Source organism: Alosa pseudoharengus, unplaced genomic scaffold (assembly GCF_046254945.1).
Source record: "Alosa pseudoharengus isolate Yale_2024_CS ecotype anadromous, Long Island Sound unplaced genomic scaffold, YU_APseudo_1.1 YU_APseudo_1.1_scf_2, whole genome shotgun sequence".
Lineage (NCBI taxonomy): Eukaryota > Metazoa > Chordata > Actinopteri > Clupeiformes > Clupeidae > Alosa > Alosa pseudoharengus.
The window spans coordinates 5,230,881-5,257,088 of record NW_027468663.1 but is presented as its reverse complement, the minus strand read 5'-3'; the positions used below and the strand labels follow the sequence as shown (position 1 = coordinate 5,257,088).

Below are 26,208 nucleotides of genomic sequence, written 5' to 3'. Positions count from 1 at the left end.
CCTACAGTTCTCAAGATATTCACAGAGAACTGTGTCTGCCCTACCCTCCTTTCGGGGGGTCCAGTCCAGCTGGGGGGCTACAGATCAAAAAAACGACGGTTCCATGCTATCCATGTGGGGTTACATGCCCACCAAGTTTTGTGTACCCCGGTTTTTCAGTGTCCCGGGAATCCTTGTTGGTGTACGTCACTAAATGTACACATACATTATTTTATTGTAAGGCCCCCCATGAACGAAAGTACACAAAACTTGGCATGCATTCGGAGGGTGTCATAATGATCCTACACTTTTAATTTTGTGCAGTTGTGACCTTGTCAGCCAGAGATATTGTGATGAAAACACCTAATTTTTTGCTTTTTAATTTTTAACTAGGTGGCGCTATAGATGAAATAAGTGGTAATGGGATGGGTTGACATGCCCCCTTAAGACCAACATACATAAAAAAGGTGGACCTCCTAGGCCCTACGGTTCTCGAGATATTCACAGAAAACTGTCTCCGGCCACCTACAGGCCAGTTGGTGTATAGTAACATAAATAATAATAATTTATTGTGTGGCCCCCATGAACGGAATTCCACGAAACTTGGCGTGCATACAGAGGGTGTCATAATGATCCTACACTTCCAATTTCGTGCAGTTTTGACTATGTTAGGTCACAGATACCTGCGATTACAACACCTCATTTTTACTTTTTTGTGTTTAACTAGGTGGCGCTATACATGAAATGAGTGGTTATGGAATGGGTTGACATGGCCCCTTGAGATTAACATACAAAAAAAATGGTCCTCCTAAACCCTACGGTTCTCGAGATATTCACAGAAAACTGTGTCTGCCCTACCCTCCTTTCGGGGGGTCCAGTCCAGCGGGGGGGCTACAGATCAAAACGAAAAACGATGGTTCCATGCTATCCATGTGGGGTTACATGCCCACCAAGTTTCGTGTACCCCGGTCTTTCAGTGTCCCGGGAATCATTGACGGAAATTTGGGCATGCGAAAAAGAAAAAAAAAAAAAAATCTGACTAAACCTATATGACCGCCGCTTCGCTGTGCGGCGGTCATAATAAGTATAAAGAATATTTTTTTCTGAGTTAGTTAGTTAGTTTCATTAGCAATTTAGTTATTTGATGGATATATTAAGGGAAAAATAGGAACAGAGAAGATTTATAGGGGAGGCACTTTCCAAGGCAGTTAGATTAACAAAATGTGTTACACTCCTATGAGTGGGGAATGTTAATTTATTTTATTACATGATCTTCTAAACATTCTCAAGTGTACATCAAGCCTGCCTGTGCTAAACTATGGCCCTTTATCTTACTTGGTAACATAGGCCAGAGCACTGCTGTTAAATGGGATTAAATGTAAAGCCCCAGTGCAAACAGGGCTGGGCACTGTAAATATAACATAGAGCCAGAGGTTTGCTCTTCTGAGCATGCTCCAGGAAACTGCATCAACTTCAACATCTAGAGAGAGGGAGAGAGAGAGAGAGATGGAAGCATGTAATGAAAACACACCTGAAACAGAGGCAGCATTCAGTTGAACATCTACACCAGAGTGAAATCCCTTTTATCGAATGCACGTCTGCTGAAGGCAGAAAAGTAAGGCCGTATAATTACCTGACTCAGAGAGGCAAACAGACAACCTCTGTCTGGCTGTCCGCACCGAGACCCTCCAGGCTGTGTTTACAAACTGCTGCCTCCTGATTGGTTGAGGCAGTTGTCCGTCAATGTGCTTGCCCTAAATCACAGGTGAAAACTGCTGTTTTAGAAATTGGTTACTATGCAGCTGTGAGCGTCCTAATAATTATGCATCTGTGAGCGTCCTGATAATTATGCAGCTGTGAGCGTCCAATCTATCTCATACTTAAAGCAAAACATCTGCTGTTCTTGAGTTTTAAAACAAATGATAGATGGAAACAAGGTAGGACAGCAACAACGGTTTGGGTATTTTTTATGAGAAGCCATAGTTCCATTCAAGCTTGAAAACGTTCTGCAAACCTTAGTGGACAGTAGGACAGGAGTATCTGTCTGTCTGCATTACCACAAAACACACTGCACTTGATCCACAGCCCAAATAGTAAGGGGGGAGGGGGGGGGGGGGAGAACGTACCAACTCAGCCAAGATCTGTTATGAGTGATTCTGATTTAATGTGGCTAAGTACTGTTTTTGTTCACCCGCAAAGCTTCCTCCGTCTCGCTAATTGATTACTCAGTCTTGGCCTCTGTCATCTCTCGTCGTCTCATTTGCCGTGATGCTAAGCCCCTCCACCTGACCCCTCCACTAGCACAATGGCCTGGCTAAACAGGGCCAGATTTGCATATACCGTGAATAGAGAGCAGTAGAAGAGAGGGCCATTCTCTCGGTTGATTACAGTAAAAACAGGCTCCCAGTTTGATTAGAGTCCACTAAATAAACCCCAAACCAACATGGGGACCACTGAGATGCTCATATATGTTGATACGAGCCCTGTTCGAAAAATCAATGTAGCTCCTTGATGCTCATGTTTTAAAAACATAAATGAAGAAATAGCTTTTTCTCTTAATGCACATTTAAAAACATTCATATTATGAACATACATCAAAGACTTACAGCAATGCATTTGGTTGAGATTCTTTCACTCCTCATTGTGTTCATTGAACCTGACATACTTCCCAAATTCTCACTGCATTCTTAGTCAGTCAGAATTAATAGTACCAAGTGCTCATTCAGTCACACTTTCATTTCACTTGCCTGGTAGACATGGTTGTTGGTTATTGGTAGGATGTCTTGAGTGGATAATACTGCCACTGAGTGGATAATACTGTACCCAACAGTTGAGATTTGTGTAGCAGAACTGTTCCCTTCTGCTTTCCAAGCCCAAATTCTGCTATGATTATCAACCAAGAAAACGGTTGGTAAAGTACTGTGGTCAGCTTGGTGAAAACCTCATGTTGTAGCAGAACTCTCTAAACCCCATTCTGTCCAGTTTTATTGCATCACATTGGGATGTTATGTGTGTACTAACAGTGATCAAAATGTCAACCAATTCTGTGTTATGTGCATGGATGAGTCAGTGTTTGAGTGTTTAAGTTGTAAGGCATGATAAGTGAGGCAAGATTGAGTTGCCTGGGAATTGAGTTTGCAGAATTAGCAAACACACAGTAGTACCTAACTGAAAGCCTAGTCATCTCTATTATTTATTATCTCTATTATTTATTATGATTTATTAGTTATGTGTATTTCATCTAATTTCTCTGTGTTTACCACAATTTATTTTCAGTGGGTCTATTTTTATCTGAAATGAACTTGTAGGAGTTGCATGCAGTGCTGCTGAGAAAAGAATGAGTGGTAGGACAATAATCTGCCCAGAAGGTGGCAGTGGAGCACCGCAGCTTTATCAGCCAAACACTTTGACTTCAGTGTGTCTATGGTAAGAACCAGAGGCGGACAGAGTACACAGCTTCATTACTTGAGTAAAGTACAGATACCCTTTGCTAAATTTTACTCAAGTACAAGTAAAAGTACAACAGTCAGATGTCTACTTAAGTAAAAGTACTGAAGAACTTGTTTTTAAAAGTACTTGAGTATTAAGAGTACAAGAGTAGCCTAAATTCTTTTTTTTCAAATATTGCATTACTACTGCCACAGTGCTTACATTTATGTACAGAAACATCCTACATGGAGTTACACTTGGAGAATGTAAAAGGAATTGAAAGTAAAATCAAGTAATTTTCATCTTTTTACCATGTTGCCAGGGATGGGCAGTATTTCTAATGCATGTATTTAAAGTATGTATTTCAAATACAAAATACTATTTTGTAATTGAAACACTTGAAGCGAAAACTATCATTAACTAGAAAATTGAAATAGTCTGTTGAGGTGGGGCCACAGGTTGGCACATTCCCGGGATGGACCTGCTGCGTCTTCATCCATTGTTTCGTCCATGGTTTTGTCTCTTATCTAAATCTGACCATGGAGTTGACTTTGGCGGAAAGCTGAGGTGATTGCTGATAGGCTGTCCTAATCAGTGGCGCCTGCACAATCCAATCACGTTTAAGAGGGAAACTACAAATTGAGGATTTCCGAGATTTTTCTTTTTTCCTTTTTTTTTAGAAGAAGTAACGGGTACTCATGGTTATGGATAGAAATGTAGCGGAGTAAAGAGTACAATATTTGCCTCTCAAATGTATAAGTCATGTAAAGTCATGAGTACTCCCCAAAAATGATACTTGAGTAAAGTACAGATCCCTCAAAATTGTACTCAAGTACTGTACTCAAGTAAATGTACTCCGTTACTGTCCGGCTCTGGTAAGAACATTGGAGTCTGGAAGATCTTTGCTCTGGTAAAAGTAGATAATGAAAACAAAGGACACATGCATTACTCAAAGTTCAGGAAGCTCTCAAAACTGTCTTGAGACCGTTTATAACAACACCTCAAAGCACTGTTAGCTCTTCAAAAAAGGACAGTCCTGACACCTGTCGCGCAACTGTGAGACATAACCGTCTACAAATGCAACCTATGAAGCATTGATAGTATATTTTTACTACCATATTTCTCTTGAGACTTAATCAGGACGATGCAGATCAGGATCCAGGCTTTATTCTTTTCAATGAGGGGCCTAGTGCCCCTCAAGGGAGAAAAGTACATGTTTGTGTCACCCCATCATGGATTTAACCAGTATCTCAGTATTTCTCTTCTAACTTCTCTGACTAACAGAGACCATATTTAAAGTTACACACAAAGAGAGGGAGTGACCTCCTGGTATGAATATGCAAGGTAAAGGTGTGGTGTATGGGGGATGTGGCCTTTTGGGTGACATCTGGCCAGCTTCTATTGTCTTTTAATTAAAACTACCCCCTTTCCTGGGAAGTCCTTCAGAGGCTTGGACACATGCGGTTCTACAAACATCAACATTTCACACCTGGTGATGGGCAAGGGGCTATAGACAGGCTTTCACTGAATTCAAGGATAAAGAATGGATACATTGCATACAGACCAAAGACACACACACAGGGTACACATGGGTACAAAAATCACAAATGACCATAAGAACTACACAGTATTCAAGTCATAAAGACTTGAATCATTACTGTTCACATAAAATTATCATACAGAAATATTCCCTTCAGCATACAGACCCTGAATTGAGACACCTTGTTAACCTTACACTGGTTTACATCTCTAAAATGACTAACATTGTGTTTGGGCAGTCAAGAAATATGACAAAAATAACAAGGATGGATGTTGTGCCACAACCAATTGCAGTGCTGGAATTAAGAGAAAAACGAGAGACTTTTAATCAGCTTGGCAAAGTGCTGCTTATGTGCAATTACAAACCACAAGTTATTTTATAATAGACTGCAATACTCAGGACAAAATTCCCTTTTTATGAAGAATATTATCTGTCGTTCATCATTTCTACAATTTCTTTTGCCAAAGCTGAGCCGATGTCAGAATACGTACTATGGACCTCTGGCGAGTTATGATGTCTGGTGTGTCTCCTGCTCCATGCAGCATCCTTGATCCACACATTTCTGGATTGTTCGTTTCATTTTCTGCAATAATTCTTTTTTAGTCCTACTCTTCTTCCCCACTTTCTTGAGGCAGGTTCATAGTCCTCATCTCTGTTTCACTCACTCAACACCTGAGAGCTCCAAATCCCCCCCCCCCCCATCTATCCTATAAGGAATTCTCTCCTAAATTTCCCAAAAAATCATAAAATGTTGGTCCTGGTGGCGTTCATAAAGGCACTATTGTTTCAAAATGAATCATATGATTCCTGACATTTTCATTAACAAGAACATATATCACCATCATAATAAATGCATAATACAATATTTGACTTATCACTCCTCCTTCCATAAAATGTGATTGTTTTGATGTTTTGATTTTTTTTAAAAAGAAAGAGGAGGTTCCCAGCAACCCAGCCAATCACATGATATATCATTAGAAAGCCTCTTTTAAAGACCACAGGAATTGATAAAATAGCTCAAAGGGGTAAAGGGGTATGCATCTACAACCTATGTTCACTACAGAGGACACACGTCTATTTGGTCTCAGGAGGATATGATATACATAGACATCAATTTTCTTATTCACTGGACAATTACAAGGTGAAAATTACAAGGACATTTTAACTAGCTGTTATGACATTATGAGCCACTGTGCTAAATTTTGTTTGCGTTGTAAGTTACCCAGTAAATGCTTTGCACAATTTTAGATACACTGTTACCATAGTTCACCCCATCTTACCCGGACATCAAGTCATCCAGCCAGCATATGTTGCCTTAACCAACTGGAGAGCAGGCTCCAATGGTCAGCCAGTGTGTTGCTGAGGTCCAAGTGGGTGGGTGGATCAGTTTGTTGAGTAACTTCATGACAAGTATACACTCTGGGCCAGATGTACCCGCGTTTGCGCCCAATTCAGGCGTATTTGTTTCGCAACGTGCGTGTAAAATCATTGCGAGGTATGTAGGCTACAAACAGGCCGCAATGATGTAAAAGCACAAACTGCCTGTCGCGGGAACTGAACATGGCTAATTGTGTTTTTTGTGTGATTTTGATCTGATATCAGTTTTAGTTGCAAAATACACTGAAATGCTAGCTTATATCTCTAAAGCAGTGGTTCTCAAAGTGGGGACCCCATAGCCAAGGGTCCGCATAATAATTAGCTTGAAACAAAGTTGAGGTTTATCATTTTAAAAATTCATATCTACAGATGACTCCCCTTTTCACCCATAAAACAAGCAAATTGTGTCTATTTGATCCCACCCACATTAACATTTAACTTGAAAAACTTCACTCAGGTAATGAAGAACCATTCCTCCTGCTGCTTAGCTTGGCTTATTTGTCAGCCAGCTAGCTGATGAAATTGACAAAAGCGAAATTGACACCTTCCAGAAAACACTTCAACTTCAGAGAATACAAATGGCATGCTTAATTGCTATGGTTATGAGGGGGTCCTCGGTCCTCGTCTCCCCCAAAAGGGGTCCAAAAAAATTGAGAACCCCTGATTTGAAAAACCAACACTGTCCTTGGACTGGACAGTCATAGAGACCTAAAACTGATATCAGATCAAAATCACATAACTGCAATATGTTCTATAACAGCATCAATCACAAGACAAAAAAATCCTTGAGAAAGTTGTCTATAAACAGCTATATGACCACTTAAACTTGAACTGCATTTTTGAGAAGCTACAGTCTGGTTTCCGCCCCCACCATAGCACAGAGACAGCCCTACTTAAGGTAGTCAATGATATTAGATTGAACATGGACAACAACCTTCCCTCCATTCTTGTACTACTTGATCTGAGAGATGCCTTTGATACGGTAGACCATGCCTTGCTTCTCAGCAGGCTACAGCATCATGTTGGCCTATCCGGGTCTGTCCTTAATTGTTTCAGGACATATCTTTCTGGCAGAGATTTCTTTGTCTCCCTTAGTGACCACTCCTCTGCCACCACTCCCATCACATGCGGTGTCCCTCAAGGGTCCATTCTCGGGCCAATTCTATTTAGTCTGTACATGCTCCCACTGGGAAACATTATCAGGAGACATGGGATTGACTTTTATAGCTATTCTGATGACACCCAGCTTTACCTCTCTGTCTCCCCCAACGACACCAGCCCTATTGCCAATCTCATTCAGTGTATTGAACGGTTGAATACTTGGATGTCTAATAACGTTCTACAACTGAACAAAGACAAGACAGAAGTTTTAGTCATTGGCCCTAAGCCTCAGAGGGAACTTATCAGTAACAATTTAAACACCCTGGCACAGAACATCAAACCCCTGGCCAACAATCTTGGTGTGCTCCTTGACCCAGACCTGAACTTTGAGTCACATATAAATCATGTCACCAGTTGTGCTTTCTACCATCTCAGAAACATTTCCAAAATGCGGCCTCTGCTCACCCAGGCTGACACAGAAAAGGTACATGCTTTTATTACTAGCAGGCTTGATTATTGTAACACCCTCTTCACTGGCCTATCAAAAAAGAATATTACCAAAAAAGAGACCAAAAAGAGAGCTCACATTACTCCTATTTTTAAAATCCCTTCACTGGCTCCCTGTCAGTTTTAGAATTTATTTTAAGGTTTTACTTTTGGTTTTTAAAGCCCTAAATGAACTTGCGCCTGTCTATCTATCTGACTTGCTCTCACCGTACCTTCCATCACGGCCACTCAGATCCTCAGACTCCGGCCTCCTAGTTATTCCCAGGGTGAGGACCAAGACACATGGGTAGGCAGCCTTCGCTTACTATGGTCCTGCCCTGTGGAACCACCTGCCACTTGAAACATCTTAAGACATACCTTTTTAGCCTTGCTTTCTCTTAAATCCCTGACCATTCTGGAATTTTAGGTCTTGATGTGTCTGTTCTGTATGCATATGCATGTGTGTATACATCTCTTCATATTTTATAACTTTTGCACCTTGATTTTTATTTTTTATTTTTACACTTATTTTATTGCTTTTATCATTCTTTTTGTTTTATCTTACAACCCCAAAACAGAAAAAGTTGGGACGTTGTGTAAAATGCAAATAAAAACAGAATGTCATAATATACAAGTCTTGTAAAGCCATATTTAGCAGCAAAAGGGACATAGACAACATATCAAATGTTGAAAATGAAAATGTGGACTATTTCATGGAAAGTATGTTAATTTTGAATTTGATGCCAGCAACATGTTTCAAAAAAAGTTGGGACGGGAGCATGTTTACCACTGTGCTGCTTCACCTCTTCATTTAACACAATTCTGTAAATGTTTAGGAACTGAGGAGACCATTTGCTACAGTTACAGAATGGCAAACTTTGATTGGTCTAACCACAGGAGCTTTTTCCACTTTACCTCTGTCCATTTTAAACAAGCTCAGGCCCAGATAAGAGGGGGGGGTTTTCTGTATCATGTTAGCTGTTACAATTTTGGCTGCAGTTTTTGAATTGAGTATCAAACTGGGCACATACTGTATACAATCATGGTCATCAGAGGTTTTCCTGAGCCAATACAATGACAGGTCTGGAAACAGGTCTGGTGTTGATGCAGTGACATCTGAGGTCCAAAAGACCACGGCCATCCAATTTGTTTTTTAGCTATTTCCCTTATTTGCAAAGATTTCTCTGGATTCTCTGAATGTTTTAATATATTATGTCCTGTAGATGATGAACTCCCTAAATACGTCACAATTTCATGTTAAGAAGCATTAAAATGACATTGTTTCATCATTTGTGCACACAGGTTTACTCAGATTGATGAATACCCCTACATCTTTACTTCTAAGACCCTGCCTCTCTGGGATGCTCTTTTTCATACCCAATCGTGTTCCCAGTTACCCAAATTAGTTGTGAAACATTCTTCCTTTTGTTTTCTTTATCATTACACAACTTTTCCAGCATTTTGTTACCCCCGTCCTAACTTTGGTATCAAACTCAAAATTAACATAATATTTTCCATGAAATAGTCAAATTTGTCATTTTCAACATTTGATATGTTGTCTGTGTCCTTTTTGCAACTAAATATGAGTTTAAGAGATTTGCAGATTATTGCATTCTGTTTTTATTCACATTTTACACAACGTCCCAAATTTTTCTGTTTTGGGGTTGTATTTCTAAGTGCTGTTGTTAAGCACCTTGTATTGCTGTTTGCACGAAAGGCGCTTTATAAATAAAAACTGAATTGAATTGAATTGAATAGAGACAGTTAACAAATACCCTAGAGGGATGGCAACACTGGAACTCTCAGGGGAAAAAACAGAAACAGGAATTTACTTTCAGTATATTGGTAACAAAAACAACAATAGAGACATCAGGGATAAATAAGAGCCACATCATCTTTGCTAAGTGGACAGTGCATTAGTGGAGAGCTAATTTGGTGCATGCTGAAAGCTGTCTCTCAACTTCAGATTAAATGAATACAAAGATGTTGTTACAATTCAATCTATTTCTTGTTTTCAATTCACTTTGGCAATAGCCAATTTATAAAGATATTTATTTTATGATATCCTAGTGAAGGCAATGGACAGTTTCAAGTGCATCAACTAAACACGATTCTCATAGCTGGGTGCAGACAGTGGTGTATAACTGAATTTGAAATCTAATAGAAATCTTCCACTGGATGCAAGTTGTTTACCAGATGTACCGCACATGTACTGAAAGGTGATGCCCATGGTTCCACAACAGTTCTTGGAATTCTAAAAATGGACAACAAAACATCTAATTGTTCCATTGACCGTGATGGCCTTCCTATGGAGTTCAGGACTTTTAACGCAAGCTTTACACTGGGGAATAAATCCTTGCCATTCCACCGCCAATGGCTTCTGACAATAAACCAATTAACAGACACGAAGGGAGCCTGTGGCGGGGAACAGGGTTTGGGGCGGCCAGCGGGGGGGCTCACCCCTCCTGCCCCCCCGAACCCTACGGCTCCCCGAGTCCGCTGTTCCCTGCATCCCGCCAGGCCTCGGTAATTAGAGCAGAGCAGCCCTGACCCTGCCTCACATGAAACGGCATCACACGCAAACGTTCACTTCCTACCCGGGGCCTCCACTCCTCTTGCTACCAAATCCCTTATTTAGCCGCCGTTAGTTCACCCGCGACCTTGCACCGCTGTCATGACCACCACTGCACATGACAGTCAGTCTTCTTTACCCTAATCACATGGGTACTGGGGGGGGGGGGGGCACTCGGCAGGTAGCTGTGTTCACAGGGGCGTGCAACATGTGGGTTACAGAGGAGGATGCCCTGTTGGTGTGTCTCTGTGTTTGAGTACATGGCGGAGCTACACACAGCAGATGGTGTGGCTTGCCTTTGGTTTTGGATGGGATGGAGTCAGGACGTCTCAGTATCTCTATCTCCTTGTCAATGTTCCATATCGCTGTTAGATTATCTTTCTCTCTCATCTGTCTTTCATCTCTCTCTCTCACTCTCTCTCTCTCTCTCTCACACACACACACATTTGTACAAGCATGGACACATCTCCGCCCTACGAATCAAAACAAGGCCCTCTTTGTCACCGGCTGCTGTGATCAGTGGCCTGTGGACACTTGGCTCAGGGGGCTTTTGGCTCAATGAAGCTTTGCCTCGATTTGCCCCTCTGTTTTTGCAGGCCAATTTTCCCATGTCTCAGGAGCTGGAGTCTATCCAGGGTGCAAGTTTTAAATATGTCCTCCCTGATGACAGATGACAATCCAAGACTAAACCATAGCATCATTATAGTTTACTTTGAGTGGAAAAACAATTCCTCTTCTCTCACTCTGGCATTTGCTCTTTTGGATTTGCTTTGGTTTAAGGACCTATTCTGAGATCATTCCCCAAGGGTCTGCCATGTTTAAGCAGACTTGACCAATTTGGAGCTCCTGTCACTCTTGTGATAGGCCTTGGGAACTATTTGGGTGCTTATGACGATATTAGCAGGAAATAATTAGGGTCTGGACGAAAGAGTCAGGAAGCTGAGAGGAGTTGGGAGCCTGTGCGAGAGTCAGATCCCAGTGCTGTGGCAGGTTTATTTGCAAATCCCAGTGCTGGCTACCTTCCCCACCCCCAGGTCAGTGGTATGCTAGCACTGGCACTGGAGTGGAAGGGGAGGGAGAGGGACTGGGGGAGAGAGTAAGACAGAGTGTGAGAGGGACACAGATAAGCACCGAGTGAGTATAGGGGGTCAGAGATGTGCACACACACACACACACACACATACAGAGAGAGAGAGAGAGACTGAGTGAGAGTGCGTGAGTGTGTGTGACTGACTTTGACTCTGGACAATCCCGTTGTGATGGAGGGTCTTGCAAAGTGAGGCGGACGTTGAGCTGCTCGGTTGAATACCAAAGTCTGTGTGGTGCTGCTCCGGGAGACTCAGGGGGTGGGGGGAGGGTGGCGGGGTGGGGGTGGCGGGGTGGGTGTGACGGGGTGGGGTGTTACCGGGGGCCTCTCACCGAGGGGGGCTCCTGCCTGGGGCCGCCGCTACAAAGCCGAGAGGTGCAGGAGGGGCAACGAGCCCCGCAGTGACAGCAGGGGTGCACCAATTTCTCTCCATGCCCTCTCCCACCGCCGGCTCAATTGGAATAAGCCGCTGTCTCAGTGCTGACCGCTTGCTTGTGAAGCCCTCCCGTACTGGTCGGACATTTCGTTGTGCGTGACGGGGAGGATGCATGCTGGAGTCCTGTGGTTGTGCTACCTGCTGGTGCTGTGCCCACCTCAGGTGGACGGCCAGTGGTGGAGGCTGTTTGTGCGGAAAGTAGAAACCACGGTACCCCCAGTGGCCGCCACCGAGGCCCCCACCACTGCTGGGAGGGAGCCTGCTCTGGCCACAACCATGCGGGGGGACATACTGACCACCGTACCAACCCCCCCTGAGGAAACAACCAGCAGCAAGCCCAGAGCTAGGAGGAGAGCACTAAAACTGTGGAAGAGTGGTGAGTTTGACAAGCCCAGAGCTAGGAAGAGAGCACTAAAACTGTGGAAGAGTGGTGAGTTTGTTATGAGAGCAGAGATAGAGAAAAGAGAGCACTATCTATCTGCTAGTTTTGTATTTCAATTCAAAACAGGCTTGTTATGGTTTGGCTCATTTAGATTATATGCTTATTGTTTTTACTGGAAGGAAGAAACTAGCTGAAATGCCTCTGTTGGAAAGAGTTTTCTGTGTGTTCCTGTGTAGTGAGTGAGTGAGTGAGTAAAGTAAGCCTTGCCCATTAACACTTTGGCATTAGATATGGTTATGGTCACGTAAGCTCCTTTGGAAGAATTCTATAAACCAAGTGGCTGCAGCATGGAGCCAAGTCCCACAGTAGGATCATGTCTGAGATTAAGTGCCCATTTATGCAAAGAGCACAATGTCCCACTGGACAAAATTGGGCTCTAATTGAGGCAGGTCATCATTCAGTGCCACGCCAGACTGTGTCATGACACCCCTGATTCCCTGAAAGCAAATGGGGAAGGTAGCCAGCACTGGGATTTGCAAATCCATATCACATGATATTATAATAATAGGATTAGAATGGCAGTCGTCCTGGAGCTTGGGCGAAATTAGGGTCACTGTGTGAGTCGTGCAGGGTGGCTCTTTGTTGTGTTTTGGAGAAAAGGATGATGCTGAACATGCTTCTCTGCATACCTCCATACTTAACACATTTAATGTTGGTATGATCAACACTACACATTCGGAGTAGTGTTTTACATCTTAAGACTGTTTGTTCTTTGTTATTGTCTTGTCCCTGGTGTTACAGATGTGTTCAGTCATACAACAGATCACTTTTATAGAAGAAATGTGGTTTTCAGCTGGATTGTATTTTTTTTATTAGTTCACGGTTGAGCCTGGATAACAAATTGAAATATTTAGAGCATGTCTGTTTTGCTTTTTGACCAAACAATGTGCTACCTCAACAAAAGAAATTTAACTAGTAGTTTTTCCTTTCTTTCTATTCTTGGCTTTGAACACTTTTCATATATCCACTGAGTTACCTGGGGTGTCTGTCTGTCTGTGTCTGTTTGTCTGCACTTCGAATAATTGCCCACACACCACCTTGGGCCAGCCTTGCCTTGACTTGTTAGGTTAATGAGCCTGAGGGCTTGAGAGCTGTTGCGGGCTGTGATTAAAGCTGTAAGTAAGCCTGGGGTGCTGCACTGCTCCAAGGCAAAGCGAGTCGAGTGCAGTCAACATGCCCTCCCTTGTGGTCACAACAGCCTCCTCACCTGCCGGCCGCCAGACCAGCACTCCCATTAACAACGCTGCAGTTGACCTCTTGTGTGACTCTCAATAACAGAGAGGTTTTACTAAACTATATCAAGCAGAAATGGTTGCTTGTGCAACCATTCAATGCAGTTAAGATGTGAAATGTTGTGATTTGCACTGGGGTGCAGTCAGTTTGAGCGTCCAGAGGGGAAAACAGGAACTCTGTGCACTGTTGATCTGCCCTGTTGAACTGTGTGAACCCCCATGTTAATGAGACTCTCTAGGCCTAAGATCACCTGTATATCATGATGCCTGCATTTGAGCATTATACGGTAACTGAATTCCTTAACCAGCTTGATCAAAACATAACAACAGGGGAGGGAAGCTCTGTCTGTTCTCAGCCTTTTTGTTGGAAAGAAAAGCAGGAGTATTTTATGTGTTGATCCTGCGGAATGTGCGGGTGATGCTATGGGGTGATGTTGGTCTCCACAGGAGATGAGCAGCATGCGCAGGAGAATGTGACTTTTATTGTACTGGGTGACATTCAGGGCCTCTGTGGGCAGCGGCGTGTCAGGGAATTGTGTAGGAGTGTGTCTGAGGCCACGGAGGAATGCAGAGGCTCCACGGCCTGACAGGACGAGTCTCCTGTCCCCTGACACGGACTATATGAGCTGTCCTGGACAGCGGGCAGTGTTGGCTGGCCTGGATAATGAGGCCTCAGGAGGGGCTGTGATCACATTTAGTGAAGTTGTATGATGGTTAGCCTGTCAGAGGAAAGAGGTATATGATCAGGTTGAGAAGCCTCGTGTTCATAGATATTCACAAATACATTTTTGATGAATTTGTTTTACAAAAGGAGTTTCAAATAGCAGTGTTATAAACAGAGTCCCACTATACCATAGTGTATAATATAATATCATGTCCACTTTATCATTTTCCTCTCTTCTCTTGTTCCTCCTCTGCAGACTGTGTCTTCTTTATTGGAGTAAATAGCCTCACAGGCCTGACAGGACTTCTGCAGTGCAGTCCTCTCAGTAGCACCTTATACTAATAAGCACCTGAGAGACTCAGATGCTAGACTAGAGTGCTGGCGAGAGCAGAGAATTCCAAGCAGCCCACCTGACATGACTCTGCCCTCTCCTCTCCTCTCCTCTCCTCTCCTCTCCTCTCCTCTCCTCTCCTCTCCTCTCCCTCAGAGCGAGGCTCCAAGTCTCACCTGGACCTGACTGAACTGATTGGTGTGCCTCTCCCTCCATCTGTCTCCTTCATCTCTGGCTACGAGGGCCACCCCGCCTACAACTTTGGGCCCGACGCGAACATCGGCCGCCTGACCAAAACCTTTGTGCCGGACTCTTTCTTCCGGGACTTTGCCATCATTGTCACCATCAATGCCACCAATGCCCGTGGCGGCGTGCTGTTTGCCATCACCGATGCCCAGCAGCGCGTGGTGCAGCTGGGCTTGGGCCTCACCCCAGTGGAGGACAAGACCCAGAGTATCGTGCTCTACTACAGCGACCTGGGGGCCTCCCACACACAGCAGGTGGCATCCTTCAAAGTGCCCGACATGTTCTACAAGTGGACGCGATTCACGCTGACCGTGCAGGACCAAGAGGTGCGCCTCTACATGGACTGCGAGGAGTTCCACGTGGCCACCTTCCACCGGGGCCCAGAGCCGCTCCGCTTTGAGCCCAGCTCCGGCATCTTTGTGGGCAACGCTGGCAGCACAGGCCTGGAGAAGTTTATGGTAAGTGATTCAAACTTACCGTAATATGTACGTATGTGTGTGTAGGTGTGTGTGTGTCTTTGTTTCAGGTATATTCTTTTGGAGACTGTGTTGAGTCCGTAGGAGACTGACTTGTTTTGTTTTATAACAAAGCAGGAGTACTTCACTGGTACATTTGTTTCCCAAAGATCATGAAACACCCAATCAGTTTGTTTCAGCTTTCAGTGTGTGCTGCTATGAGTTCAGACATCAGGCTGTTTGGGTTATGACAGTCTGGGTCAGCATGAGCATAAGGTGGGTGTTGAAAGGCGGGAGATTGGCATATTGGATAAACAACATGTTTTATGATATTTAGAAGACATAAAGACTTGAGAGAGAGAAAGAGAGGCAGACAAAAGACAGACAAAAGACAGAAAGACAGAAAACTTAAAACGTGTGTTTGTGTTTGTGTGTGTGTGTGTGTGTGTGTGTGTTTGTGTGCGTGTGTGTGTGTGTGTGTGTGTGTGTGTGTGTCTGTGTGTGTGTGTGTGTGTGTGTGTGTTTGTGTACATGTGTATGAGAGAGTGAGAGAGAGAGAGAGGGACAGAGAGAGTGAGAGACAGAGAGGAAAAAGGAGCCATGGTCTATTTTGCTCAACACTCACGTATCTCTCTCTAATGTGTCTGAAGATTCTCCTCTTATCTGACACAGCGCTTCTTTCTCCTGAGACCAGAGATAACAGCCAGACCTGTTTATAGACTGTAATCTCATTTCCACACGCCTCTCTCATCCTCCCGTTTCTTCGTCGCACTGGGAAGTGACTGGTGCGAATTCCCCTGCCATTTAGCACGTTATTGCGGAGAGAGGAGGTCATTGTTCTGTTTTTTTGTGGCGGCATGAATATCCACTTCCAGGGGAAAGTGCGTGTGTGTGTGTGTGTGTGTGTGTGTGTGTGTGTGTGTGCGTGCGCGGTGTGTGTGTATATGTGTGTGTGTGTGTGTGTGTGCACATGTGAATTGCACTTCTGAAAGGTCATCGTCTTGGTTACATCAGTGGCAGACCGCTGTTCTTTGTGTGAGACTCTGTGGACTCCCTGGTTGTGACTGTAGGAATGAGCCAGCCAATCCAAGTCCAGAGCGCTGGCCTTGTGAGAGAGGCACAGAGCAGGGCATCTCAGCGTCATGCACAGAGCTGAAGTGAACATTCAGTAATTTCTGAAAATGTCCTTCTTTCCCACAACTTCTTTCAGAAGGTGTCAGCATTGTTGTGAGTTTCAACACAATCAGAGTTGGAGTCCTACTGATTCCACAGAGGCCCAGAGTTGATCCTGTCCTGTTGTAACAACATGTTTTCACAAAAAAAAAACCTTGCATTAATCAAATCTCTCTCGCTCTCCCTCCCTCTCTAATCTCTCTCTCTTTGTGTCATTCTTGCTGGCGAAAGTGGCGACAGCATGCAGGTCTCACTCCGACATTCCTTTAAAGACTTATCCCCTAATCTCCACTGGCCCACAGTTGTCCTTAGTGCTACTTTTGGAGTTTGGGTCGCTTGATGTTATTAGAAAATGATCCATTTAGCACACAAAAGAGAGGATTTGTAGTCTTTCATCATTAATTAAGAAAAATCAGACCAGATCGATAGATAGATAGATAGATAGATAGATAGATAGATAGATAGATAGATAGATAGATACTTTATTGATCCCCAAGGGGACCGGAAGAACAGGGTTGGCAGTGTAGCAGCAGGTTATGTAGTCACCAGTAATCCATGAAGGTCTAATAATAATGGGAAGTAAGGAAGTTATCATCTCGTTCTGTCACATAATAAAGCAGTATGCCGCACTGGTGTGCAAGTACTATAAACTGAGAGAGACATGCGTCAATCAGTTGCCCTTCATGTCATGAATGTCTCCTGTCTATTCCCAGGGCTCCATCCAGCAGCTGGTGATTAAGCCGGACCCCCGAGCAGTAGAGGAGCAGTGTGAGGACGACGACCCTTATGTATGTACACACACACACACACACACACACACACACATCTGCAGGGAAATGCATTGTGGTGTCTGAGTAAATGACGTGTGTGGGAAAAGTGCTCCTCTTAGTGGTGAACTGAGCAAACTGTTCAAGGGTCACCAAAGATGATTCCCTATGGGTCTACAGAGTGTGTTCTTTCTCTCCCTCTCTCTCTCTTTCTCTCTCTCTTTCTCTGTCTCTCTTTCTCTTTGTGTGTGTGGTGTGTGTGTGTGTGTGTGTGTGTATAGGTGTCTGGTGATGGCAGTGGTTTTGATGGTCTTGACGACAGAGAGGGTGAAGAAGAAATGCTGAAGAGAGTGGAAGAGGAGCAGAAGCACACTTCCTCCATGGTGAGAGCATAGGCTACTATGTGGATGGTGTCAGCTGTCCCATCATGGGAATGTGATTGCGTAATGAATGAGTAATACAACACTATACCTTTTTTTAAAACTTCAGTTGTTTGCATCTTTTGCTTCATTGTCACTAAGAATGGTCCAGGAGCTTTCTTCCTCGTGTGGTCTTGTTTGGATGCACGCAGCACACTGATCTGTAAACATCCAGATTTCAGGATTTGTATTCAGTGCAGACATCCAGTGTCTCAGAGCCTTGTTTTGTGTTTGATGTTTTTGTCTTGAACTACCTCTGCTGATCATTTCTCAAAATTCTGTGACCCAAGATTCTCTTCTGGATGTAAAAGCTGTAGAGGAGATGCAGATGTTTAATTTCCCCCCTTGATATCCCTACAGTATTTGTGTCCTTGTTATTTCCATCAAGTCTTACCTCATCCTGAGGCATTATGTGTTTTCTTTCTGTTTTTGAGAGAACATTTCTGAGTAGCAGTCAATCTTGTTAATTCTCAGTGGTCTCTGTATTAAGTACTACTGTCTGAAATGCATTTGCAGTCATTTTGTGTGTTCCTTTCTCCATATGGTGACTGTGATAGCATGTATCAGCCCAGCAAAGACCACCAAAGAAAGACAGAAAGACAGCAAGAGATTTATTTCACAAATGTATTGATAATTCACTTTTTTCCAGTTGTAGTTCGTCTTTGTGCTTTTTTCAGCATTATAGGTTTTATTTATCTAACAAGTGTTTTTGTTTTTAAGTGTATGTTTTTATGATTATGTTCATTGTTATATGTGTTTTTTAGCTGTGTCACTCTGTATTTTATGTTTTATGTTATGTAGGATACTTTTCTGTATGAACACAGCGTGGGTGGAAGCCTAAGGCAAAATGTCCTGCATTGTGGGACAACAGAGTGGATGTTGAATTTTGAATCTTAAATCTATTCTGTGTCCTGTAGACACAAGCGCCTGTGCTGGCCCCTCCAACAGTGGCCCCAACAGTGGAGGACGATGAGCTGTCTGGCCACCTCGTCCCCACAGAGGAGACCTACCCCACACAGGAGGTGCTCCTGAGAGGTGATGTCTGTAAGCACTAGTATCTGTAGCATCATTGTTGCATCCCTAGTGACAGTGTCAGTAGTCAGTATCACTAATAGTCATTAACAGAGCTGCCTGGACATTAAATTATTAAAAAATGATTACAGTCCATATCAACTTAACAACTTTGATTTCACTATTATTTAATGATAAAAGCCTTGCATATGCAGACATGGAATTTATGCCTGTTAGCATGAAGTTAGCATAAACCTCATTGGTTTAATGTGTTAACTTTCTCTGGTTACAGGGCATGATGCTGAAGAACTTGGAGAACGGTCAGGTGATGTAAGTCAAATTAAGATATTATTGTCATACAGTACACCATAACCCATGTCATATTTAAACATTAGCTCTGGGGTACCTCCTACAATCCTTATCAAAGTGTAATTCCTAAACTATATTTCTTCTGACTCTACTTTCATTGTACATATGTTTTGCGCCAGGGCCCAATTGGCCAAGGACCCAAAGGGGAGCGTGGGGACCCAGGTCCTCCTGGCCGTCCTGGTGCTCCTGGGCCTCCTGGCCCTACCAGCGCCCCAAGAGCAGGAGCATCACCGCAGCAGCCTGGACCAAGAGGACCCCAAGGCCCAGCTGGAGTCCCGGGACCATCGGGAAAGCCTGGGAGGGATGGATTGCCTGTAGGTGTCTCAGAACAGTGAGCAGAACAATGATTTGGAAAATATAATCTGTCTTATAAATAAACCATTTATATTTGTTACCCATCTCTGTCCTTCAGGGTCGCAAAGGACAAGATGGATTGCCGGTGAGTAGCTGCATATGCCTAGACCCATATGAGATTATGTGCTTGGTTTGGCTTTGCCTTTAGACCAATCAATCTTTGATCATTACAACATCACAACAGCATCACAGGCAGGCACTCACAGAGAATGCTGTTTACTGCTCCACCACGACCAGCCTCATTTAGGAGTCAGTGATGTCAGTGATGCAGGGCCTCTCTCTTTCTCTCCTGCAGGGCCTGAGGGGACCAGCCGGGTTTCCAGGATTACCTGGGGAAGTCGGAGCCAAGGGGGACAAGGTGAGACTCTCGCTGGGAATGAAGTTAAAATGGGGCTCTGGTGCAACTTCACTTCACATTAGGAACTCAGAGGAACAGCTGTTTGCCAGTTTTACTCTCTGGCGCTGATGAGGGTTAGAGAAAATGGCAGTTACATTTGTTGTGAGGTGGTAATGATTTGGGCGTGTGGCTCCCTCACTTTTGTAGGGTGATCGTGGTGTGGGTTTGTATGGACCACCCGGGCCACCCGGGCCACCAGGACCCCCCGGTCAACCAGTGCTTACCAGGACATCTCAATATCCGGTCAGTAACCATCTTGTTATCTATGTCAATCCGAAACTAGATGTATCATATAGCAGAACGTGATATGATCGCAGCATGGTGTTGCCTCCTGCTAAGAGAAGAAAATAAAGCATGCACACATCCCAAGTCTTTTCCATAACCCTCTACTGCAACTCCTCTTAAACCACAACTCACACTATCCAAGGCTCTCCCACAGACCCACACAAACATCTTACAGTCTCATATCCTCTCTCCTTGGTTACTTGATTGCTCATCAATGAAATACAACATCAAACACAGTGTGCGTGCGTGTGTGTGTGTGTGTGTGTGTGTGTGTGTGTGTGTGTGTGTGTGTACGTACCTGTGTGTGTGTACCTGTGTGTGTGTACCTGACTTCACTAAGGCAAGTCTACAACAAAAGACAAAGTATACGTCACAAGATAATGGCAATATCAGCACCACGTTTTTGCTTTGTCATCTTTCACTAGGTAGATGTTGTATTGGGCTGGGTTGAAACACCCCTTTGAGACAAACATTCAAAAACTCTGTAATCTTGGGCACAATGGTTGTTGAGTTATTCTGCGATACTGGCTTTTGGTCAACCCAGTTTTGGGAGGGTGGCCCCCAGGGACCAAATGCTAGAGGGGCAACCAAGGGCCGGTTCCCTGATAATGCTCACTCTTAGAGCGTTAAGAAGACTCAAAAGATACATCTTACCAAAGTTGTTTATGTTCCTAAGTGTATTCCCCGAAGTGTCCCTTAGGAAGCTTCTTAAAGGAGAATTCCGGTGTGATATTGTCCTAAAGTGTGATGAAACATGATACCGAGTGTGAACGTATGTCTCATAGCTCATTTCGACCTGTCCCCTGCACTTAGAAATCTGGCGCTAGTTAGCCGATGCTACCAACAGTTTTTCAATGAGGGTGCCTCGGGCATCGGCCTAGCCATGCAAATAAATTACTGTTTTACACCATTTACGAGGCTCAAAGTAGCTCCATACGTCATTGGTAGACTTCCGAGGGCCTTGACATTTAAAATGAGACATTGAGAACTTTGAAAAAGCATTGGTAGTTTATTTACAAGATGATTTATACAGACAGTACCTTCATGAAGTTTACCGTTCGCCGCCATCTTGAATTTAGTCATGATAAGTCGAGCGACGAGTACGAATGAACAGGTATGATAAGGGATCAGATTCCAAAAATAATTCTGTGGAAATGCATGGATTCCGGTTGTTTCCAGTAGAAGCAACTGGAATCCATGCATTTCCACTGAATTATTTTTGGAATCTGCCCCCTTATTATACCTGTTTGAACGCTTTAATGACATAGTTAATGTCATAGTACACAAATCTGCTAGTGAGATATAGCTGAACTAGCTGGTATTTGGTTAATTCCAACGTTAATTTAATAGATCTAGGCTATACACATATAGCACTGTCAACTAAATGTGTCTGGCATTTCTATGCCTTGAACTAGCGCATAATATTATGACTTAGGCCTACACTTTGTTTCTTGAAATAGCTTCTGATGTCCCCCACCTTTCTTTTCTTTCCCGACATCCTCGAATCAACAGCCAAGCAAAGAGAGCTAGGCCTAAGATCTTTGCAGCCAAGTGTGCCAAAAACGTCTAATCGACAGCATAGGCTACAGGGAGCTAATCCAATCAAAAAACAGACGTATTTTTGGTTGGCGGTACTGAAGTGGGAAATTATTTAACCTTTTGTGTACAGTATATGGCGCTTTTTTCCCCGTTTCAACCTGAATATTGATGGGGACATTTCAATCATTATTTGATATTGGTGTGGACACGTCCTTCAGACCCCACGCAAATCTACGCCCATGGCTATAACCTATAAACATCCCATTCATGTCCATATTGGCCCGAGTCGTGAGCACTCTAATGCACCTGATAAGACAAGCTCAAAACTTGATTACGCAGATACTGTGTGCAGAATTTGGAGAGAAGTCCAATGTGTTGTTTCAGCGTGAAGAATGCGTTTTGTGTTTTACAGGATGCCATTGATGCATATGGCTCTGGGTTTGGAGACTTCGACAGTGATACAGAAATCATCCGAGTGAGTTTCAAAATGAGATGAGAGGCTGTTAATGTTCATATGCTGTATGCGTCCTGCAGGGGGAGTCCAATTAGCTCACCTATCTAGCTCCTAGAGCTCTCCTTTTTCATAATATTCAGTAGAATTCTGTGCGATATCAGTATAGGCTAGACCATAACATATTTTAAATATCTTTATAATAATGAATATTTAGAGGCACGGTTGATTCAACTGTTATTCTGACATATTACTGTGTTTGTAAAAATGTTATGGAAAAAACAACAACAATAAAACAGTTGTGTCAATAGTATGCTTTCTGTAGAATACAGAGTTTTGAAACATGCTTACCTATGAACTGCGTAATCTCTTACTTCTCTTTCCTCCTTACTCAGGGTCCACCTGGGCCTCCTGGCCCACCAGGCCCTCCAGGTCCCCCAGGCACCCGTGGCCCATTCACCCCATCTGAAAGCCTTCTGCCTGGGCCACCTGGCCTTCCTGGAAAGGAAGGGCCCATGGGTAAGCCGGTAAGTAATTCTGCCTCATGGACAGATCAGGGTGCTTGGCTGAAGGTCATCCTGGCAGAGTGCCCTGGAGTAGCCTACTGCAGGGAATTATTTTCTATCTTTGCTACTGCTAAAGTTTGAAAGTAGGGGAGTTCTGCCTTACTATAACTTCAAAAACTGCAGATTAATTTTTAAAGACCAAGATCCATAACCACTAGTTATTCACTGTATGACCATAACCAATGAATGTAATTTTAACTGCAAGGGTTGCAAGATTTCCTGAAAATGTAGCTAGCCTGAATATATAGATAATACCATAGAGGTTTTAATGACTGTGTCCTCCTCTCCTCTTCCCCTACCTGCCCGGTGTGACCCTAGAGCCTGGTGTTTGAGGAGGAGTGGTTTAGTGGCTCTGGGTCAGATTCTGGGTTCGGCTCAGGGTTCTCGTCTGGCTTTGGTTCCGGATTTGGTTCCGGGTTTGGTTCTGGGTTTGATTCAGGAGAGGTATCACCCTGGCTCTCTAAGGTCATTAAGCCAGCCTAAAAAAAAAGACAGCATTTATCTCCAACATTGTTAACATGCTCTGACTGCTCTCAACCCAGCTGCGCGTGCTTCTGGCTGTATGTGCGGGGATTAGTGGGTTGTTTATTTGACATTTTGTGTGCAGTGCAGTTCATTAACTCTTTATTGAGATGTAAGGGTGGTTTGTTCATTTTAGCTTTTGTCTTGCAAAGACGTTCATGAGTGCCTCAAATTTAAACCTAGACTAGACTAAAGATTCAACAAATACAAAGTACATGACAAAGGTCTTCAATGCTCACATATTAGCAGATCAAGAAAATATTTTAGTTTTTTTATTTTCTTGAGGTTTTGTGGACTTATATGGACATCTCAAATGAGCTTATCTCATGTATGTAGTTTAATATAAAATGAAATGTTATTGAGTTAGTTATTGGGGGGCCCATGTATTATTTAGTGTGCTATGTATACATTACATTTAACACATATATTTAAAATACCAAGCATCAAACTAAAACTTTGCTTTTTTGCTGAACATGAACTGTTGGAGAAAATCTGTCTTTTTCAACATCTGAGGTCTTTGCTTTCACTAACACCATTCACAAGGCCTGTCTTTGTTACTAAATAGCAAGTATGTATCAGAGGATACACAGCCTTTTTAGTCTTTGAAAGATTTGTTTCTGGGTATTACAGGGCACTGCTGGTTATGATGGCTTCCCTGGCCCACGTGGTCCTAAAGGGCTAAAGGTAAAATTAACTCTTTCTGCAGTGGAACCTTTTCTTTCTTGACTTGACAAATATTAACACATTTTAAAGGCATATTGTGTGTGTGTGTGTGTGTGTGTGTGTGTGTGTGTGTGTGTGTGTGTGTGTGTGTGTGTGTTTGTATGTGTGTGTTCATTCTATGAACTAACATTTGTGGTATGTTCTATCTGGAAGAGGAATGTTGACAACAACTGAATGCTATTCAAAGATTAGAAGTACAGTATATTGTTCTTTATTTTCTAGGGAGATCAAGGATTGCCAGGACTTCCTGGATCAAAGGTAAAGATCACACCTATTTTTTCAGGTTTTGCAGGTTGATACTTTCTGGAATAGTTTCTACGCTACCTTAATTACAGGTTTTCATCATTGCTTCCATGATTTCTTTAAAAAATATTAGATTATAACTAATACATATCTCATATCGTTTGTGAGTCCATAAATTACAACATGCAGCTCTACACTGGTGTACCTCAGGAATCAGTACTTGGACCCAGGGTAGGAATTTCACAGTGGTCACAACGGAAAGAAATAGGAGGGGTCCAAGTTGAAACTATTTGCTATTTACATCACTTCCTAAGATCATCTGTTCCCATTGCTCTGATAATCTCCTGGGGATGATATTCAGCTGTACTATTCAGCTTTTTCCCTGGATGGCTCCACAATATCTGCTTGAATTTAAGTTTCTCCCTTGACCACATACATCTTGCCAATATGTATCTTAAGACAAAAGTATTGAAATGGCTGAGACGGAGCATGAAGTGAAATGCTGTTGACATTGATTAATCACACAGGTTCCAGGAAAAACGTGGAAAAATGTTTGAGTCAGTCACGCCGTCAAGTGATGCAAAATCCAAACTTGACCAAAGAACAAGTTATACATCTGCCAGAAAACACGGCATAGTGAACCTGGCCAGAACTTTAAAGGTGCCATGTGTAATGTCCGCCAAAAAATCGATTCAATCTCCACATTCCATAAAAGATGGGGCAGTATACCTCCAGTAAGTGAGTTGGTCTACCCTAGAGTAACAACCGAGACACTTGTATTGCAGTTTGGCTGGCGGTTATGTTGCCCGCATACCGCCTCCCATGGCCGAAACTGGTATTGTGACACCTGTCGGGCTGTGGCTAGTAATTTAGCATGTTAATTCAGGTTGGTATAATTCAGGTTGGTATAATTCAGGTTGGATATTTTTACCTCAATTCTTACACATGGCACCTTTAAAAAATGAAAATAGAAAATGTTTGATCTTATGTAGTCTGGCTTTCACCAGCCTAACGATTATAAGAAGGTCCTTGGAAAATGTTCTCCCATACAAGGGGTCCTTGGAAACAAAATATTTAAGAACCTCTGGTTTATTGGACATTTTGTGAGCTGTGCAGTTCATTGAATCTCTTGTGTATACTGGGATTCTATGATTAGGATGTAAGAGTGGTTTGTTCTCTTTAGCTTTTGTCTCACAAAGAAATTCATTTGAGTGCCTCCATTATAAGCCCTACTAGACTAAAGAATGCAGATGCCCAAAGAGTACATGCCCAAGGTCTTTTATCTAAGTAATGATCCATTTTCACTAGCGCGACGGTCCTTATTAATCACACAGGTAGGGCCCACTCCAGGTTACTCACTGTCACTGATCACACAGATAACACACCACAGATAGGCTAACCTTTAGAGATTCATAGAACACAGTCTGGCCAAACCATCATGACCTGTTTTTCCTTCCAGGGTGACCCTGGTGAATCTGGTGCAACTGGCTCACCAGGGCCAATTGGGCCAATAGGAGCTACCGGCCCACAGGGTCCCCCAGGTCCACCTGGTCCCCCCGGACCCTCAGGAAGTGGCTTTTCACTTGAGGTATGGTGTCTGTGTTTTGTGCCTTATATTGACGACCAGCAAGTTGTATCTGGTTTTCATCTGGTTGAGATTAATAATTGAAATGCGTTTGTAGGATCTGGAAGGTTCAGCAAATGGAGGCTTCCTTGGCAAAGGAGTTTTGAGGGGACCCCAGGTAAACAAATACTACTACCACACCTGAATGCAGTACAGAGTATAGAGTGTAATATTCACAACTGTATCATCGAAGAGTGATAGGCTAGTTCAGGTCGATGACATCACTGAAGGTGAACTTCCCATTGGTTAATGTTGAGTAAATTCGACTGAAAGAGAACCATATTTGTACACATGGGCATACTTTTCTGATATTCTTGTGTTTCTCCCCAGGGTCATCCTGGTCTTGCAGGTCCTCCAGGGCCACAGGTATGACATCTGATATCCATGC

At 43.2% G+C, this 26,208-nt stretch overlaps 1 protein-coding gene across 1 annotated transcript in view; it reads left to right on the top strand.

Annotated features, from left to right (window-relative positions):
- Positions 1–26,208, top strand: part of col15a1b (collagen, type XV, alpha 1b) — a 49,865-nt gene that overhangs the window by 8,798 nt on the left and 14,859 nt on the right. Inside the window, exons 3-19 of the mRNA XM_076296015.1 lie at positions 14,833–15,380; positions 17,264–17,338; positions 17,599–17,700; positions 18,654–18,771; positions 19,040–19,077; positions 19,236–19,430; positions 19,529–19,555; positions 19,766–19,828; positions 20,015–20,110; positions 22,104–22,166; positions 22,538–22,669; positions 23,027–23,173; positions 23,861–23,914; positions 24,176–24,211; positions 25,656–25,784; positions 25,879–25,938; positions 26,151–26,186. Coding sequence (XP_076152130.1) covers positions 14,833–15,380; positions 17,264–17,338; positions 17,599–17,700; positions 18,654–18,771; positions 19,040–19,077; positions 19,236–19,430; positions 19,529–19,555; positions 19,766–19,828; positions 20,015–20,110; positions 22,104–22,166; positions 22,538–22,669; positions 23,027–23,173; positions 23,861–23,914; positions 24,176–24,211; positions 25,656–25,784; positions 25,879–25,938; positions 26,151–26,186 — 1,919 coding nt within the window. The remainder of the gene's footprint in view (positions 1–14,832; positions 15,381–17,263; positions 17,339–17,598; positions 17,701–18,653; positions 18,772–19,039; positions 19,078–19,235; positions 19,431–19,528; positions 19,556–19,765; positions 19,829–20,014; positions 20,111–22,103; positions 22,167–22,537; positions 22,670–23,026; positions 23,174–23,860; positions 23,915–24,175; positions 24,212–25,655; positions 25,785–25,878; positions 25,939–26,150; positions 26,187–26,208) is intronic.